Source organism: Oncorhynchus kisutch, linkage group LG17 (genome assembly GCF_002021735.2).
Source record: "Oncorhynchus kisutch isolate 150728-3 linkage group LG17, Okis_V2, whole genome shotgun sequence".
Taxonomy (NCBI): domain Eukaryota; kingdom Metazoa; phylum Chordata; class Actinopteri; order Salmoniformes; family Salmonidae; genus Oncorhynchus; species Oncorhynchus kisutch.
The window spans coordinates 36,938,483-36,959,154 of record NC_034190.2 but is presented as its reverse complement, the minus strand read 5'-3'; the positions used below and the strand labels follow the sequence as shown (position 1 = coordinate 36,959,154).

Genomic DNA, 20,672 nt, shown 5'->3' with positions numbered 1-20,672 from the left:
TGTCGAACATCTCATTTCAAAGTTATGGGCATTAATACGGAGTTGGTCCCCCCTTTTGCTGCCATACAGCCAGCAATCTTCTGGGAAGGCTTACCACTAGATGTTGGAGCATTGCTGCAGGGACTTGCTTCCATTCAGCCACAAGAGCATTAGTGAGGTCGGGCACTGATGTTGGGCGATTAGGCCTGGCTCGCAGTCGGCGTTCCAATTCATCCTAAAGGTGTTCAATGGGGTTGAGGTCAGGGCTCTGTTCAGGCTTGTTCTTCCACACCGATCTGGACAAACCATTTCTGTATGTACCTCGTCTTGTACAAGGGGGCATTATCATGCTGAAATAGGAAAAGACCTTCCCCAAACTGTTGCCACGAAGTTGGAAGCACAGAATCAACTAGATTGTCATTGTATGCTGTAGCGTTAAGATTTCCCTTCACTGGAACTAAGGGGCCTAACCTGAACCAAGAAAAACAACCCCAGACCTTTATTCCTCCTCGGCTAGGTAGCGTTCTCCTGGCATCCTCCAAACTCAGATTTGTCCTTCGGACTGCCAGATGGTGAAACATCACTCCAGAGAACTCAATTCCACTGCTCCAGAGTCCAGTGGCGGCGAGCTTTACACCACTCCAGGCAACGCTTAGCATTGTGCATGGTAATCTTAGGCTTGTGTACCTGCTGCTCGGCTGTGGAAACCCATTTCATGAATCTCCCGACAAGCGGTTCTTGTGCTGACGTTGCTTCCAGAGGCAGTTTGGAACTCGGTAGTGAGTGTTGCAACTGAGGACAGATGATTTGTACGCGCTACGCACTCGCCGATCCCGTTCTGTGAGCTTGTGTGACCTACCACTTCGCGGCTGAGCCGTTGTTGCTCCTAGACATTTCCACTTCGCAATAACAGCACCTATAGTTGACCGAGGCAGCTCTAGCAGGGAAGAAATCTGATGAACTGACTTGTTGGAAAGATGGCAACCTATGACGGTGCCACGTTGAAAGTCACAAAGCTCTTCAGAAAGGCCATTCTACTGTCAATGTTTGTTTATGGAGATCGCATGGCTGTGTGCTCGATTTTATACACCTGTCAGCAATGGGTGTGGCTGAAATAGCCTAACCCGTTAATTTGAATGGGTGTATTTAACCACTTATTGTTTTTAGCAAAATTATCCTTGGTATAACCTTCTTTAAAAAATTCCATGTACCTTAGTAGAACCCCATCCCCCTTCCCCCAGCTTAGACAGGGCTTCGACTGTAATGGGTTAAGGAGAGAACACCACCACTAGTGGCACGCCCTCCCACAAGAGAGACTCAAACAGCACTACCCTGACCCCCACTCTCGCCACCCAAAAAGGCACATCCAGCACCTCTCTTCCCACCATAGTGGGATTGTGCCCTGCGACCTAATGTACACCTGGCCCACCATCACACCCTCCACCTGGACTGACCCCTCCGCTCTATATGGCAGCAAAGTATGTGGTCCACTTTAATAATTAATTCACCAAATGGGACAAACATCCAATCGAAATACTGCATGCTAGAGTTTTGCTAGACTGTATTTCAAATGCAGAGAAAACCTCAAAATAACTAAATGTAGAGCACAATTGGGCCAATACCCCTTCCTTATTCGAATTGAAAAAAGAGACATGAAATTTTACAACCATCTAAAAACAAGCGACCCTGGAAAATGTCATCACACAGCCCTACACTGAGTGTACAAAACATTAAGAACACCTGCTCTTTCCATGACAGACTGACCACGTGAATCCAGGTGAAATCTATGATCCCTTATTGATGTCACTTGTTAAATCCACTTCAGTCCGTGTAGATGAAGGGGAGGAGACAGGTTAAAGAAGGATTTTTAAGCCTTGAAACAATTGAGACATGGATTGTGTGTGTGTGCCATTCAGAGGGTGAATGGACCCCAACCCCATATAGCCTCAGGACAACACTCAGGAAATCTGGCCCAACCAAATTATCACAGAGCAAAAATAAAACACCTATTGGAAAGACACCGCAGAACTTCGATGCTATTTGGGTCTAAACAGGCAGACGACCTGACCACTGTGGCAGATAGAAAACGGAGTAAAACACTGGCTAGGTACAGACTCAGCGAGCACAGTCTGGCCACAGAGAACGGTCGTCACAGGCAAACCCGGCTGCCCAGAGAGACAGAACTGCATTTCCTTATTACACTGTGGAAAATACTTAGACTTAAGAGAATCTTTCTTTCCCAAAATTATAATTCAGTACAAAGGATTTGCAACTATAAGTGATGAAAACATTTCGTAATTATTAGGTGAAAATGTGCCCTCCCGCCATAACCTGAGGGACGGACAGTAAGAAGAGCAATGTAACGTCAATAATATTTGCCGTTTTGTTCTGGCTTTCATACCATGCCATGTGTCTTCTCAGTCATGTTGAGACTGGCCTACTACTATTGCTTTCATCTATTATTATTGTCATTAATATTGTGGTTGCTGTTAATGGTAATGCCATTTCCACTACTACTAGTATTATTGATGCCTTATTGCTGTTATACGTGTACTTTGACCTATGTAAAAGTTATTTAACTTACCATGTCAATAAAGTCTACAGAATTGAATTGAGAGATGGGGAGAGAGAGAGAAAGTGAGATGGAGGAGAATGAAAGAGAGACCGAGAGAAATGGAGATAGGCGTTAAAAGAAGCAGGCACTGATGTACGTACACACACACACACACATATATATAACCCCCCACCCCCCCACCCCCCCCCCACCCCCCACCTCCACAGAGAGAAGAGATTGGAGTGGATTGTGTGTCATGACAGGATGGACTGTATATGTGGATCTAAGTACTATGTCCAGAACAAAAAGCAGTGAGGATATGAACTAAGCTCTGTGTGGTTTCTACTAGAGAGCAGCTGTAGTTCAAGACCTCTGTAATATCCTAAGTTATGGGTATACTATACAGGCTGGGATGGGATCCACTGGGAAACTGGGCTGGACATCGGTCTGCCAAACAGTGGTCAATCAAGCTCTACCATGTGCCATATTTAGATCAGAGGTTGACATAAAATATCAGTGCAATTCATGTTGTCATACATTGCCTGTACAATATAGCTTATCCTTTATGCAGGAGTTCCTGCACTTACGTTTTGCTAAATGCACTGTATTCAAAAGGATAAAATGGGTACATTAATGCAGCGCTAAACCCAGTCTCAAATGGCTTTACTTCATGTGTAGGAGTAATTAAGTTCATAAACATCCACGGGTCACATTTTACATAAAATTTGCACGTCCGCCACTAATATGGATGATAGACAATGTTATACTTGTATAATATATGTGTGGATGCTATCCAATCCAATATAACTTTATTATCCCTTGTGGAAATGTTTTTATGTTCAAAAACAACACCGAGAAACAGAGCAATTAGCATAGCTCTTAGATAAACGAATCACAGGGGACCGGCAGGCACTAACACAGCTTCAAAAAAACATCAATAGCAGATATCCTAGAGACCCACGGAATTTGACACCATCACATCTCCATTCCTTCTTACATGTGGATCATTATCCGTGTTCAATAAAAACACTGGACAAAACCAGAAACGCAACGTGTCGCTCCCATGTTTCATGAGCTGTAGTAAAAGATCCCGTACATTTTCCATCAGCACAAAGATATTGTTTATTACAAATGTGTTTACATCCCTGTCAGTGAGCATTTCTCCTTTGCCAAGATAATCTACCCACCTGACAGGTGCGGCATATCAAGCAGCTGATTAAACACCATTGATCATTACACAGGTGCTCCTTGTGCTGTTGACAATAAAAGGCCACTCTAAAATGTATAGTTGTCGTCACACAACACAGTGCCACAGATGTCTCAAGATTTGAGGGAGTTTGCAATTGGCATGCTGACTACAGGAATGTCCACCAGAGCCATTGCCAAAGAATTGAATGTTCATTTCTCTGCCACAAGCCGCCTCCAACGTCATTTTAGACAATTTGGCAGTACGTCCAACCGGCCTCACAACCGCAGAACACGTGTAACTACACCAGCCCAAGACCTCCACATGCTGCTTCTTCAACTACGGGATCGTCTGAGACCCACCACCCGGACAGCTGATGAAATTGTTGGTTTGCACAACCGAAGAATTTCTGAAACTGTCAGAAGCCATATCAGGGAAGCTCATCTGCATGGTCGTTGACTGCAGCTCGGCATCGTAAGCAACCTCAGTGGGCAAATGCTCACCTTCGATGGCCACTGGCACACTGGAGAAGTGTGCTCTTCATGGATGAATCCTGGTTTCAACTGTACCGGGCAGATGGCAGACCGTGTGTATGGCGTCGTGTAGGCGAGCGGTTTGCTGATGTCAACATTGTGAACACACTGCCCAATGGTGGCTGTGGGGTTATGGAATGGGCAAGCATACGCTACGGACAACTATTTCATTTATTGATGGCAATTTGAATACACAGAGTTACCATGACAAGATCCTAAAGCCCATTGTCGTGCCATTCATCTGCCGCCATCACCTCATGTTCCATCCAGCATGATAATGCACAGCCCCATGTCGCAAGGATCTGTACACAATTCATGGAAGCTGAAAATGTCCCAGTTCTTCCATGGCCTGCATACTCACCAGACATGTCACCCATTGAGCATGTTTGGGATGCTCTGGATCGACATGTACGAGAGCGTGTTCCAGTTCCCACCAATATCCCGCAACTTCACACAGCCATTGAAGAGGAGTGGGACAACATTCCACAATCTACAGCCTGATCAACTCTATGCGAAGGAGATGTCGCACTGCATGAGGCAAATGGTGGTCACACCAGATACTGACTGGTTTTCTGATCCACACTTCTACCTTTTTTAAGGTATCTGTGACCAACAGATGCTTATCTGTATTCCCAGTCATGTGAAATCTGTGTTTCAGGGCCTAATGAATTTATTTCAATTGACTGATTTACTTATATGAACTGTAACTCTTGAAATTGTTGCGTTTATATCTTTGTTCAGTGTAAATAAATCATTATGATAATTTCCCTTTTAGATAAAGGAATCAAATGAATAAAAATAGATAAAGAAGATGCTGTCTAAGCTCTGATATTTTGGCTTGCTGCTGTTGTTAGCCTCGTCTTAGTCGGAAGACGCATTGAGTAATATATCAATCATAGCGACAACGTGTGTGTCAAGGGAGGACTTGGACAGAAGCCAGACAGACAGAGAGATAGATAGATGGGAGGGAGGAACAGAGGGAGGGAGGAAAAACAGGAGAGACAGGCTTATCTGTCTGGCTTCTGCAACTGTCGTATGGGGGAGGGGAGGGGGGCATCCATAGAAGATACAGACATACTGTATACAAGATGGGATTAAACATCTGCACACACCGTGACGTGCCCACACACAAAATACTTACACACAGCAGGAGATGATGCGCGAACACATGCACACATATAAACAAACACACTGAGCATAAAACATGCACCGGTCACTCAAAGTCTTGAGTAATAATGCACAGCAACCTATTGGCGTTTTCCGTTTACAGTGGAAGCGGAGATTCTCGCTCATGTAAGAGGATACTCGGAGAGCTTATTTCTCTGCACATTGAAACCTTAACTGCCTATAAAACCTTTCCCTCTCTCCTTTGGTCGCTCACTGCCTCGGTCTCTCTCGCTCTCTGCCTCCATCTCGCTCTCTCGCTCCACCTCCGTCTCGTTCTCTCAGTCTCTCCAACTATTATCTTAGGCATGTTCTGTGTAGGGTGTAACCCTGATCTTGACCCATAGCCATCAGATATAAAATTGCTACATAATGCCTCCTTCTCACACACCATATTCCTCTCTTTCTAGTTTTCTATTCATTGCTCGGTCTCTGCTGCAAATTCTGTTTGTCTTTCTATCCCCTATTTCTCTCCCTCTCCTTTATCACTCATTCCCCATTTCTTTCCTCTGTGTGTGGTGCTGGGGCTGTCCCAGAGGCATTAACAGCTGGCCACATCCTGTGCTCTCTCTTTCTGTCCCCCCCCCCCCCCTCTCTGGAAGCAGAAATGTCCAGTCTACTGCAGTATGGAATATGGATGGAGGCAGCACTGTGGGCTGTAGTGACATATGTAGGCTGGACAGACATGGTGCATGGTTGGAGTATGAGTAGTACTTCTCAGACTGTATCATCACTAATACATTCTGCCATTGTTGCAGTGTGGCAGGGACAGTGTTATGGCTGTTGTATGTGTTGGGATTAACGTTAAAGTCCATATGAACTGTATGATGGGTGTAGAAGTACTGTATGACAGTGGTGTGTGTGTGCATGGTATGCGTCTCAGGGTTAGCCCTTTTGTGTCCGCCGAGGTGAACAGAGCATGCACGGTATTGACTATTTAGCGAATCCATACTGCCCGTCAGACACACACACGTCACTGACATCTGACCTTTGCTAGAAAGAAATGTGGTGTGGTATTAACTGACCAGCAGCCGCTGTCAATCAACTGGTCGTGCCTCCTCCATGTGTGTCCATCTGTATTGGCTCAATACTCCCCCCTTTATTCTGCTTCATTACCTTTTCAATGTTTCATATGGGGCCCGTGACCACAGAAGGGAATAGAGGGAGGGAGAAGATGAGAGGGGGAAGATGAGGGGGGGAAGATGAGGGGGGGAAGATGAGAGGGGGAAGATGAGAGAGAAGAGGGGGAAGATGAGAGAGAAGAGGGGGAAGATGAGAGAGAAGAGGGGGAAGATGAGAGAGAGAAGATGAGAGAGAGAAGAGGGGGAAGATGAGAGGGAAGATGAGAGAGAGAATAGAGGGAAGATGAGAGAGAGAATAGAGGGGGAAGATGAGAGAGGGAAGATGAGAGAGAAGAGGGGGAAGATGAGGGCGAAGAGAGCGAGAGAGGGAGGACGAGGGAAATTGAGTGAAAACGAGGGAAGGAAGAAGAGGGGAAATGAGGGATTAGAGAGGGGAAATGAGGGAGAAGAGAGAGGGAAGATAGGGAGAGACATGCACGAGCTCACACTTAAACAGACCTTAATTCATACACAACCCACACATAGTGAGTGATGCATACTTTTTAAACATCCTTTTGGTGATAGCCGTACAACAGTGAGCCCTGGGCCTCAGCATGCTGACAGAAGCTGCCGTGCTGTGTGCACGGGTACCATCTGTGTACCATGTTTGTGTGCGCGTGAGTGTTGTGCATTTGTGTGTGTGGTCTGTTTAGTAGAGAAAATATGTATAGATTGAAACAATCTTCAGATTGTGTGTGGCTGTGAGTGTTTGAGAGAGTAAAAGATACCGACAGAGGACAGTGACAATGAAAATGGTGTGTGTGTGTGGGCGTGCATGCGGGCGGGAACAGTGCGTCTGTCGATCCTGGTTCTCCAACGTGGATTTCCGTCATATTCTATGTTTAATATTTAATAACCTCAGCCCCCCCCCCGCCCGTGGACACAGGGGATCGGAATAGCATCTGTGAGGCGTTTGCAGACCACACACACACACACACACACACACACACACACACACACACACACACACACATACATACATACATACATACATACATACATACAGTGCAAGCAGAACACACACCTCACACCAGTACACTTTATTACGGCACACTGCAGTGCACAATGTAAGTCTGTACACAGGCCTACTTTCTGTATTTCACACGTCGGGCACAGGAGGCTGGTGGCACCTTTATTGGGGAGAACAGGCTCGTGGTAATGGCTGGAGTGGAATGGTATCAAATACACCAAACACATGGTTTCCAGGTGTTGATGCCATTCCATTCCAATGGCCGTTCCAGCCATTATTATGAGCTGTCCTCCCCTCAGAAGCCTCCGCTGACATCATGGTTTCCCTGGACTATCTGCACAGGCTCAGGTCAGGCAGAGGTCAGTAATCCAGAGGTTGGGTATAGGACGGCAGGCAGGCAGGGTCAGGGGAAGGCAGAGTGGTCAGGCGGGCGAGCTCAGGGTCAGGACAGGCAGGGTCAAAACCAGGAGGACGAGAAGAGAGAGACTGGGGAAAAGCAAGAGCTGAACACAAAAATTGCTGGTAGACTTGACTAACTGGCAACAGCCAAACAGAGAACACCGGTATAAATACACAGGGGGGTGGAGACAATCACAAAGACAGGTGAAACAGATCAGGGTGTGACACACACTCATGCTCACACATGCTGCTGCTACTACTGTTTTTTATTTTACTCTTATTATTATCTATCCTGATGCCTAGTCACTTTACCCTGCCTTCATGTACATATCTACCTAAAATACCTCGTACCCCAGCACATCGATCTGGTACTCCTGCTACTTGTTGGGAAGGTCTTGTAAGCAAGCATTTCATGGTAAAGTCTACAACCCGTTGAATTCGGTGCATGTGACAAATAAGATCTGATTTGATCAGCAATCCACATGGACCTGCTTTCTAAAGAGTTGTAAAGGTGCCCAACATGTGATAGGGATGGGCAGTTATCCAAATATCCGAACGGCTGTTAGTATTCCGTTACTTGGGAAAGTTAACATTTTTGTTGTTGTTGTCTATTGTAATAAATAAGATGTTTTTTATGAGCGCACCCCATTAAAAAAAAGGAGCACTGGTAGCCTACACACATTTCACAAGTGTAGCTTGTTGTTTGTCGTCTGTCAATCAGAGCAGCACTACAGTCCGAGGCTCCATGTGTAGCAATTGGGAGATTTCTCATCAATGCCAAATGGAATTTAAATAACAGAATAAAGTTGGCTAAATGAGAAGGGGTAGGCTACAACAATCAACGAACAGGTAGGCCGTTTCATATGGATGGAGTTGTTGTAGACAAGCTTTAAAACACACGTGCATTATGGGTAACGTAGTGAGTTAACTTTCGTGTTTTGATGCAATTTGTTGTGGTGGCGGAGATGTAGCCGAACTGCGAGCCACGCTCTTCTAGCTCCGTTAAACCAGTAGTTTATTTTGTCATTCAGACTACTTCATGGTGTACAAGTTTAATAAACGTCACCTACGTCAGTGGAATTCCAGACTAACTCATTAGCAGCGGATAAGATCGACAAAATGTGGGAATTACCCGGCCCTGGAGCTAGGAAGTGAGGGCTCCCCTGAGCCGTCCGGACTACGGTCTGGAAGCGAGGCAGGAAAGGTAACACTGGGGACTCGTCCAGGATTTATCCTGCCAGTATCATTGAGTTTTTCACATTATACCGGAATAACAAAGAGAGAGAAAAAAAAATAAAGATTCACACTTTCACGAGGTAACGACTAACGAAGTTAATCATCATTGCTCTAGTAGTGGCTGACATTCTAACTAAAGTTGTAAAATGGCGGCTACAAGCAGGAAATCTGTTATTACGAGAAAGAATTTGCCTGAGGATTCGACGTGCTACTCAAACCCCAATCATATCGCTAACTACAGTGAATGAAGACATGCACTCAGAAATCTCATTTGCCAACTGGATGAACGAATTATGTTGCAAATGCTAACATTAACTGCAATCCATTTTTGCCAAGTTCAGATGTAGCTAATATGCAGCCAGCCGCAATTAATATGGCTGACTCGTGCCTTGAGTCAAAGACGTCTCCTCGACAGCCAAGGAGAGAAGCGAATCCATTCAAGTCTCATTGAAAAACAGAAATGTGGGTGACAGTGGAATCGAATCACAGCAAAGTCAACCAAAACCATACCAGCTGGCATGCTAGATGCTCACCTGAAAATGTTCTCTCTGGAAATGTGTTTCAACCAACTACTGAAATGCTGTATACTCTATGCACTAACCCTTTCAACTCTGCCAACCACAGACTCTATGCAGCGAGTACACCTGTAGATGCTGCTTACTCCCATTACCCATGCAGGAGGCCAGCAGCTCTGCCCTCCACTCCAGACAGGTATCTTGTGTATAACCACCACTCACAGTCATAAGACACCCATCAATGTATCTGGCGTGATGCTCTGCCCACTGAAGGGCATGAAATGTACTGTTATGAAAATGAAGTCTCACCCCAGGCGAGCAAGATCGAGTTCACACTCAGGCAGCCCCCGCGTGTACATTATGATATCCCATCTGACCGTGAGGACAAATACGCTACTCAGAAGGAGAGGATCCCCACACTACGACCAAGTCAGTTTGATGGTTAGGGCTCATAGAAAGAGGTATATATATTCTTTAAGACAGCGAAGCACAGAGAAATGTGCTGCCTTGGCGCTGTTACGACACCATTCACCCAGACGTTAAACCTCCAACTCCAGCTATCGACTGCATTCTCAGCAGGGCATTGGTTCTGTAAATGTCAAAGGAGAAGTTCATCTGCCCATTCAGGTTGGTACCCGCAGACGTGGCGTAGAGAACACCGATGCCATCGTCGGTCATCCATTCCTGGAGCAGTCTCGGGGAAGCCATGATTTCAGCAGCCGTAGGATTGTGCTGTTTGGTGAACAGGTGCCCTACTTCAGAACGATGGGGGATGTCGTAAGAATAGCACGCACAGCCGTTTTCGAATCAGGGTGCGAGTACATCGTGCAGAGGAACGCACACTTCCGTGAACCTGTCAGAGGTGACGTAGTGCTGAGCCCAACTAAAGGATTCATTGAGAAGCATAGGCCAATAATCGAATCCCCATCAGGCTCTACAATCCAGGAACAGAGTCAGTGAAAGTAAAAGGGCGCTATTGCTGGAATCCGTTCGGGCTGCAGCTGTTGTTCAGCCCACTGAACTAGTCTCGTTTCCCCAGTGGTTTCTTCTCACTTACAGTTGGTGTATACGGAGAGCTCTGCTGCACTAAGTGCAGACGAACAAAGTAGGCTTGCTCAACTCCTTAGTGCCGATGGGGACGTCTTCTCTACTGGACCCACTGATCTTGGTCGCACTGGTCTTGTACAGCATGACATTCGAACGTTGCCGGGGCCACCTGTGAAGCAGCAACCGTGGTGGATGGCATTCGAAAAGTAGCTCAATGCAGACCAGCAGTTCCAGCAAAGTCTTGAAACTGGAGTAGCCTCTCCAAGCTACGGCAGCTGGGCTTCACCAACAGCCATGGTACGCAAAAAGGACCAGACATACCATCAATGTGTGGACTACAGGGCTCTAAATGAGTGTGCTGTTAAGAATTCATATCCACTTCCTCGTATCCAAGACACTCTAGATACCCCGTGGACAAATGGCCAAATGGTTTAGCGCGGACTTAGCGTCAGGGCCCGTAAAGCAGCCGCTTTCTGCAGCAGGAAGGGCCTCTGAGTGGAATGTGATGCCTTTTGGGCTCTGTAACGTACCAGCGACGTTTCAACTGCTAATGGACCGTGTCCTGTATGGAATGCAATGGGCGACCTACCTAGTATATCTAGATGACATCATCATCCTGGGAAGGGATGTCACGGAGATGCTCCAGTGCCTGGCAGTGTTCTGTCGGCTACGCCAAGCCAACCTGAAATTGTAATGCTTCAAGTGCCGTTTCTTCCGCCGACAGGTAACCTACCTTGAACACATCGTTTCCAAACACGGCATCACCACAGAAAATTCTAAAAAGTCCAAGAACGGCCCCAGCCTACCGGTGTTTCAGAAGTCCGTCAGTTCATCGTTCTGACCTCAGACTAGCAACTATTTGTCAATGATTTTTGCTGATGGAGCAGTCTTGTCCCAGATGCAGGACGGTGAGGAACGCGTACTAGCGTATGGGAGCCGGCGGCTGTCCTCCACCGAGCAAAACTATTGTACTACACGGAGGAAACTACTGGCAGTAGTGGAGCTCACTACACACCTCCGTCAATACCTGCTCAGAAGACTCTTCATTGTGCACATTTACCACAGCAGCCTTTGGTGGCTCATAAGGATGAAGGAACCAGGTCAACTAGCGAGGTGGCTCGAGAAGCATAACTTCAAGGTCATACATCGTCCAGGACGCCGCCATGAAAATGCTGACGTCCTGTCCAAGAGGCCCTGCCGCCAGACTTGCCCCTGCACTATACAGGACCCTACCCAGAAAAATTATTACATTCTGGAAGCTACTTTATGGAGCTCCGCTCAGTGAGGGTAGGAGAAGACCCCATCCTACAGCCTGCACTCACTGGAGCGGCCTTTGACGAGGAGTCGGGTTATTGGGACAGTGAAGAGGACACGTTGGACGTGGAAAATATTTGCCTCAGACACAAGTGACTCTGTTCTCTTCCATGGATGGACTCTGACATGGGCCCCGTCAAGAGATGGCTCGAGGAAGAACAGGAACGCCCATCATCGGGGGATGTCGCCAGAGACAGAGACTGTATGTCAAGGACGGCATTCGCTTATGCGAATGTACCGAAGGCGCAGGGTTTTACCCACAGATACTCCTACCTCATTGTGTTCTGGACGGACATCGTGAAGCAGATGCACGACAGCCCTGTAGACGGACACTTTGGCGTGGAACGCACACTTGCCCGGCTGCAGACAAGACACTACTGGTACCGAATGAGAGAGGATGTCACACTACGGTGTCGTACATGTACCAGCTGTGCCGCTAAAGCCAGACCTCCAAGGAAGCTCCAAGCAACTATGGGGACTGTCCGCGTGGGAGTACCTATGGAGAAGATTGCCATTGATCTCATAGGCCCCATGAACAAGAGAGAACGCTACATATGGGTGGTTCAAGATTTTTTCACAAAGTGGGTGGAAGCTCATACATTTAAGTGCACCAATACCAAGTGCACACACACTGGTAGACAAATACAATCATGCGTTTCACACAAAGAACATTTAGATATTAGATCACTTACTGTATATCCCACACCCATGATAGGCATTTGAAAAACGCTCACACACACACACTTAACGTACCCCTGCAAGCAAACACGCACGCACACACTCAATGGGTCATGACGATGGAGTTCAGAAAGGAGACATGCTCCATGTCCCGTTAGCAGACAGAGAACAGTCTGTTAATACTGGCTCTGCTCGACACACACGTTTTGTTCTTCAAACCTCGTGGGGACCTAAAATTGATTTCTATTCTAAATCCCATTTTCCCTAACCCCTAAACCTAACCTTAACCAAAACCTAATCACTTACCCTAACCCTGATTGTAACCATAAACCATAAACACCTGAGCTTAAAATAGCATTTGTTCTCATCCCCACGAGGGATAATTTTCCTTGTTTTACTATCCTTGTGGGGACTTTGGGGGATTTTAGGTCACCACAAGGATAGAAGAACCAACACACACACACACACACACTTACTCACTCATTCAATAGGAAAGGAAAAGAGTGAGAGAGTACGACAGAGAGAGAATAACAGAGAGAGAGCCTGTTCATTTGTTCTTGGAAACAAACTGCTGTTAAATTATTTATTTGTTCCCTTGCATTAAGTAAATTCGCTCATTAAAAAACATCAGCGAACAAATCAGCATGACCCAGAGTGGGATGAAGTAGGTTGCCAGCGACAGGCTCACTCCACTCCCACCACATGCTGGGGAGAGCGCTCTCTCTCTCTCTCTCTAATGGGTAAGTGGCTATACAAGTACATCCAAACAGACGTTATACACACTTGCATGAGAAATAACACACATTAGCTCATATCCACTAACTATCGGACACACATATGCACTTGCGCACACACACACACACTGCAGTTCTGCAGAACTGGCTAAGCTCCCTCAATAGGTGGAAAACAGCACAACATTGCAGTATAGCGGTGGCAAACGGAAAACAATGCACCCTTTCACTACCCTAATTCTCTAGGGTGTTTGTGCCTTTTGTGTGCATGTATGTGCTTCCATACTGTATGTGTGTGTGTGTGTGTGTGTGTTTGCTGGTGGATGTTTGCATACATTATGTGAATGTGTGTTGTGCTGCAAGTGTTAGTTTGTGTGTGCACATTTCCGTGTGTGTGTGTGCGCAGATTTGTATGTATGTATACACCACAACCTTGACAGTGACACTCATACCACAGTTCACCGAGAAACTCACACCAAGATCCAAATCAATGCTAACATCAGCGCCTGTATCTCATCACTCACAGAGTGGTAAATAAACAATGGTCGGTACAGCCGAGACAGAGACAGGCTAGATTAGCGGCGGCCATATTTTATGCTGACGCCATCCTTGAGCATGTAAACAAGACTGTTGCCCTCAGAGCAGGAGAGACGAGGATATAGGAACTCTTTCGTAAAAAAAAAAAGTGTTTATTTACTTAGAGCAGTGAGCAACATGACGGGACGTTAAAAAAAGGTTCCACTGGCTTGATAATGGCTTACATTTCAGAGGTATTTTTTTTGCTGGGTTTCAACGTGTTTTACATTTAGAGGGTTGGGCTTGTGGGGAGGTCACCTGAGCTGCCTAGCTCAGAACTGTGAATGGCCCACCTGGGTGATGCGTGGTACCCATTTTGTACCAGAATGCACTCCAAACATTGGCAGCTTGCCACAGTTGGTTGGGAACATTGGGTTCTTTTGGTAGCGCTGGGGGCATTTCTAATGCTGACTATGCACGGATTTCAGATCACTCTGTCAACTCCCATCATAACCTGAACAGTTCTTTTCCACCCTTAACAACTGATTTATGATCAATTCGCCCTACCCATCGTAATTATGAACACAACTGGCCCTATACCAGTTCTTAACACAAAACCACAGTCACCATAACCCGGAGGGGATGCTGGTGCCTGAACAAATCATGACCGTTCACACCCAAAACACTGTCGGAATGATATCCATTCAGATGCCAGAATGACCACAAGTATAAACATAAATAGAGAGAAAATAGACTACAACACTCCCTACCGAGTTACAAACTGCCTCTGGAAGCAACGTAATGGTTTCGGGGCTTGGCCCCTTCGTTTCATTGATTCTAGCCGATTCTGTGCTTCCAACTTTGTGGCAACAGTTTGTGGAAGGTTCTTTCCTGACAGTGCACAAAGCGAGGTCCATACAGAAATGGTTTGTCGATCGGTGTGGAAGAACTTGACTGGCCTCCACAGAGCCCTGACCTCAAACCCATCGAACACATTTGGAATGTGAATTACTAATGCACTTGTGGCTGAATGGAAGCAAATCCCTGCAGCAATGTTCCAACATCAAGTGGAAAGCTGTTATAGCAGCAAAGGGGGGTACCAACTCCATATTAATGCCCATGATTTTAGAATGAGATGTTCATCACGTAGTGTATGTTGCTGGAATGGAGCAACTCATTGTGTCAAATGTTTTGAGGTCTGTATAATGCACGTCAAATAAAGTTGGATTGGATTTGATTAAAAGCCATACTGCGTTCCATTCCAACGCTATCATCCCCATCCGCCTATACCCGAGAGAACAAAGTATTTCACTCTTTGACCACCAACGCAATTATAATCACAAAGCATTAACGTAAACCATCTACCCTTACTTATACTTTGAAATTATGAACATAAATACTTAATGGACCAGGTCATCTTAGTTGGCAATATTGCCACTTTATACCATGGTTTCTAGCATGGTTTTCTACCAACAGCCTCAAGTCAAGTCCTGAGAGGAATGTGTACAGAATATGGGTACTGTTACGTTGTAGCTACAGTTGGATTTGATAGGATGTCTTTCAGTGTGACTGACTGTCCTTTTTAAAATACAAAACTCTAGAAGCGGACACTGAAGCTGACCCTGTGTTTTTTTTCTTCCCAGTTTTTTTTCTTCCCAAATCACAGCTCATGTAGTTCATACAAATGTAGTACATGCAACAGTCAGTGGCAATGGAATGGTATAGCTAAGATGTGGCCATGTCTTCCCATTGGACTCTCTAACACAAAACCAAATTGTATTATGTAACAGGTCCAGTTATTCAAATCAATCAAATGTATTTAGAAAGCCCTTTTTACATCAGCAGGGCTTATACAGAAACCCAGCCAAAAACCCCAAACATTGCAGATGTAGAAGCACGGTGGCTAGGAAAAACTACCTAGAAAAGGCAGGAACGAACCAGGATCTGAGGGGTGGCCAGTCCTCTTCTGGCTGTGCCTGGTGGAGATTAGGGTAAGGAAATGGGGAAACCTAGTCAGTTGTACAACTGAATGCATTCAAAGGAAACTTCTGCATTTAAACTGAATCAGAGGTGCGGGGGGCTGCCATAATCAGCGCCCAGGGAACAGTGGGTTGACTGCCTTGCTCAGGGGCAGAACTGATTTTTTACCTTGTCAGCTCAGGGATTTGATCCAGCAACCTTTCCGTTACTGGCACAATGCTCTAACCACTAGGCTACCTGTCAATTATACGAGTACAGCTTGTTCTTCAAGATGTTCAAATGTTCATTCGGTAGATGACCAGCAGGGTCAAATAATAATCACAGTGGTTGTAGAGGGTGCAACAGGTCAGTTGGCTTTTCATAACCGAGGTCAAGACAGCATATTGAGTGTGGGCGTGTTTGCTTGTGAATGTCTCATTCCCCAGCCAGAATTGTGCCCAAACACTGTTGAGTAGGTCTTTTAACAGAAGACTAATGTCAATAGGTCTCTCTTAAGTCTGTCTCTAGAACCTCTGGTCTTCATGGCAGAAATGGAGCCTTTGTAAAAGTGAATGCTGTTCCCACTGTAAAAGTGCAAGCAGAATATTTTTTTGGTCCTCCAACACTAACTCTCCATCCCACTCTTTCTTTCTCGCCTCAGGTTTGATTACCAAGAGCTGCTCCACAACTCCACCTTTTGCCTGGTTCCTCGGGGGCGTCGCCTGGGCTCCTTTCGCTTCCTAGAGTCTCTGCAGGTAGGATGCTAAATAAGGATCACAACACCCTAGCATGGTCCTAGAAGAATGCCAAATACTGCTCAAAATACACGGGCATGGTCGCAGATATGGGATTTGTTTGTGCCGTCTTGCCAACTCCTATAACTCCTGGGACCAAGCTACGTGCACGAATACACCTCTGAACAAGATTATGCATTGACGTGTATTGTGTTAGCAGTTACACAATTAGTATCATAGCCACACTGTCGTATGAATGTATGTGTTCTACTAATGTGTACAATTTAAGGTTAAGGCGTTAACCATGATGGTGGTGTTGACTGATTTACAAAAAAAGGGGGTGGGGGGTATTTGGTAAATATAACATTGAATGAGTTTGTCTTTCATTAAACTCAGCTTCAATAAACCATGTAGTTAAAGAAATAATGATATGGCACAAACTGTGTGGAATTACCACCCATGTGGATGTTTTGGTGATGGAGCTGTGTTCATGGTTTTACCTACCAATGAACCTCCCAGACTCTTGTGTTCCCTGGCCCTCTCTCTTTCCTTCGCTCTCTCACTGAGTCTCTCAATGGTCCGGAAGCCTTCATAGGGTTGCCAGTCTGCCACACTGCTGATCTAAGCTGAATGGGCAAATCCACTGAACACAGGGCTTGGCAGGGAAGCTCACTCTCACACAGCTAACTCATTCCTCCTCCGCACTCCCTCCCCCGCTCTCTCTCTCCATCTATCTCCTTTGCTTTACCATTCGGGCCAGTCTGAGATTTGTAAGATCTCCTTTTACTTTTCGTGCCAGCCCACAAAAAGAACGTGCAATTACCAGTGTGGTAGGAAACTTATTGTCTGCGTTCCAACTCTTGGTGCACGCACGCACACACTGACCCTGATGCTCCTCTCTTCATCTCCCAATGTAAACAACAACACACATATGCCCACATGCTGAGCTGCACTGGGATCTAGACAGGGGAATACTTCTTAGTCAGTCCGCTTCACAGCACCATGTCTCTGGGGAAGTGGCTCAGGCGAGCCCCAGGCTTCACGTCAGCTCTGGAGGCCTCAACATCTGGCTTGACCCTGTTACCTGGAGCGTAGCCTAGCGTATCTTAGCGTCGTCTGCATGACTGCCTTGGTGAGGGCTGGTCTCTGGTGAGGCAACTAGCGGAGCTTCAAACCGCCAGAGGGGGAATCTCAGTCGGAGTCGTCTGATCTCAGTCTGTAGCTGGTTCTGGCTGCTCTCTTGTGATTTAATTAGAAAAGTAAATAAAACCATCAACACCCAGGACCGCAGCTTGGAGAGAGAGGGAGGGAGATTGAAGGAGGGAGCTGAAAAAAGAAAAGTAGAACATCAAAAACCTGACTGTCAGTAAACAACGGGGATACGGCAACATCAAACTCAGCTTTAAAAAATATGATCTATTATACCCCTCTTCTCTCTCGCTCCATTTCACTCCTTCTCTCGCCATCCTCTCTGTGTAGTGTACTTAATTAGCAGACTAGGGGTCTGTTAAATCTGTGTGCGTGTGTGAGAGACGTAGCAGAAATGTGATCTCTTTTTCTCTAGGGCCTCCTGGGACAGGCAAGATAGTAGCTGTGACTCATGCAACCTCCCCAAGAGAGTGTCACACACACACACACACACACACACACACACACACACACACACACGTGTCATCAATTTCATTATCTGCTCAGACTGCCTTATTGAAGTACCAGCTGCTACTATGGTGGTATGTGTCAGAGACGAAGCCTGGAAATCTAGACAACATATTTATATTGAAAAATGGCCCGTCTACCACAAGCAGAGCAGATGACCAACGGTAGCATTACCACTGACCCTGCCCGTTTATGTTCTTGTCACACTGACCCACCCATTTCCCAAGTGATAGATTCTCTTACGCGTACATCTGCTGAGAACAGAGTATTCCGTCTATTCTCTCTCGCTGTCTCTAGGCGGCGTGTATTCCAGTGTTGCTCAGTAATGGTTGGGAGCTGCCCTTCTCTGATGTCATCCAGTGGAACCAGGCTGTCATAGAAGGAGATGAGCGATTGCTACTGCAGGTAACACACACACACACAGCGTCTCACATGTTCACAACAGGTCTGGAATCAATTGTTTGAACCCAGTTGATACAGGAAATAACCTGACATTCAGCTAACCAATCCCCCCCTATAAAAAAAAACATTTTCATTTTGGAAAGGACATGTTAAAAAAAATCATAGAATTGACTATTACAAATGGAATTGACCACAACAACGTTAGGCCCATGTGCACTCGCATGTACACACACACACACACTCCCCCTCACACACACGTGCCCCCGGTGGTTAGGGATTTGGAAATTGAATTTTGAGGGAATAAAGCTGGTGACAGGAGGTTGAATGGGTCCAAGCACATCAGAGTCAGGAGACCATTGAGAGGTGAATCTCTCTTTCAGATCAAGAGATGTGAGAGAGGAGGAGGGAGGGCCTTGGCTTCCTCAGGTCCCTATCATTAGAAGAGCTGTTATATGGTAGACTAGGTAGAGTCAACAGGCTGGCCTTTTAACATCACTGTAGAAGATGCAGACTTCCCTGCTAGGCTAACTTGATTTAATTCTAATAAAATCACATTACTTTATCCAAAGTAATCGCCTGGTGTAGGCTTACCGGTTAGGTGAGTCTATTCGGTATGTTTCCCATTTCTTCAGCTAGCCGACATATTCATAGTAGTTTAGGAGAATGAACAGGGTGAATTTGGGCTATTTTCATTTGGTGCCAATGGAGCGACCCTTTTTACTTTCCTCTACTAGAGCGTAGTGTCATCATGTAACATGGAACTTGCCTGAAATGTTGGTTTCAGGTAAGCCATGTGCTATAAATAGATGTAGGTGAGCTAGGATAGCTGCCGGGCACCTTTCCTGAACCCAAGCTCTCCCTCTTGCAAAACAATACCATTGATAGGGGATTTGACTCTGGATGGGTTGAGATAATGTAGCTAGTCCCTGACCACTTTCCCAGTCTTCCTCCATAGTAAGGGTTATTGACTGTCAGTGGGTTGAGTCAAGTATAAACTGCTAGGGGCTGTTTAAGTGGTTCAAAAGGTTTACAGCCACAGGTAAAAATGTAACATACTGTAAGAACATTTTATTATTTTACCAGGCAGTGTAGAGAGCAGTGTCAGTCTATGAAGCACATTTCATTCTGAAGATTGTGATTGTATGCAACGCGATAAAACATCGACCTTGCCTGCTCTGCCCTCTCACCTTTGCTCTCTCAACCCTCCTCTTTCTCAACTTGCACCCTCCCTCGTCTTCCTCTCTCCCCCAGGTCCCGTCTACAGTGCGCGCGGTGGGAAATGAGTGGGTCCTGGCTCTGAGGCAGCGCACTCAGATGCTGTGGGAGGCTTACTTCTCCTCCGTGGACAAGATAGTCCTCACCACACTGGAGGTAGGTGAGGAGTCCTGTTAATTAAGCACAAAACGGGAGAAAACAGACTGAAACAGTACCTGGCCATTGTCAAATGCTTGTTTTTGTTTTCCGTGGCATTTTTTTTTTTTTTTTGCTGCGATGTGCTCTAATGAACACGACCCAGGAACTAAGAGAGAATGGATTGACCTCAGATTCATTTGTATGGGATTGTTTTGGATTGGGTGTTTTGTTGTTATACTGGCACCGGCTGGTCAAAGTGAGGAAGTGCATGTACTTAAGATTGCTGTGTTTGTATTCTTGAGGTGATTACTTCGGTTTTACACACACAAAGTTGGCCAGCCCATATGGACATCGATAATTCATGTTTGAACTAATGGGTACATCAGGGCGTTCTCCCCTCACACGTTCTCACCTTGTCATCTCTCTCTCTCAGATAATCAAAGACCGGGTGTTCTCCCACATCTCCAGAAATAAGTACATGTGGAACGCCTTACCAGGAGGCCTGCTCGTCCTGCCAGAGTACTCCACACACTTGGCCCACTTCCCCTTCTACTACCTGAGCTTAGGTAGGGAACCACACCAGACTGGACTGGTCCCGACTAGTTCAGACCTACCTGACTAGACT

The 20,672-nt window shown here is 46.0% G+C and overlaps 1 protein-coding gene across 4 annotated transcripts in view; it reads left to right on the top strand.

Moving 5' to 3' along the window:
- ext1c (exostoses (multiple) 1c) overlaps nucleotides 1-20,672 on the top strand; it is a 76,128-nt gene that overhangs the window by 52,594 nt on the left and 2,862 nt on the right. For all 4 annotated transcript variants that reach the window (XM_020505664.2, XM_031793760.1, XM_020505663.2 and 1 more), the window contains exons 3-6: nucleotides 16,564-16,657; nucleotides 18,590-18,697; nucleotides 19,946-20,065; nucleotides 20,481-20,613. In XM_020505664.2, coding sequence (XP_020361253.1) covers nucleotides 16,564-16,657; nucleotides 18,590-18,697; nucleotides 19,946-20,065; nucleotides 20,481-20,613 — 455 coding nt within the window. The remainder of the gene's footprint in view (nucleotides 1-16,563; nucleotides 16,658-18,589; nucleotides 18,698-19,945; nucleotides 20,066-20,480; nucleotides 20,614-20,672) is intronic.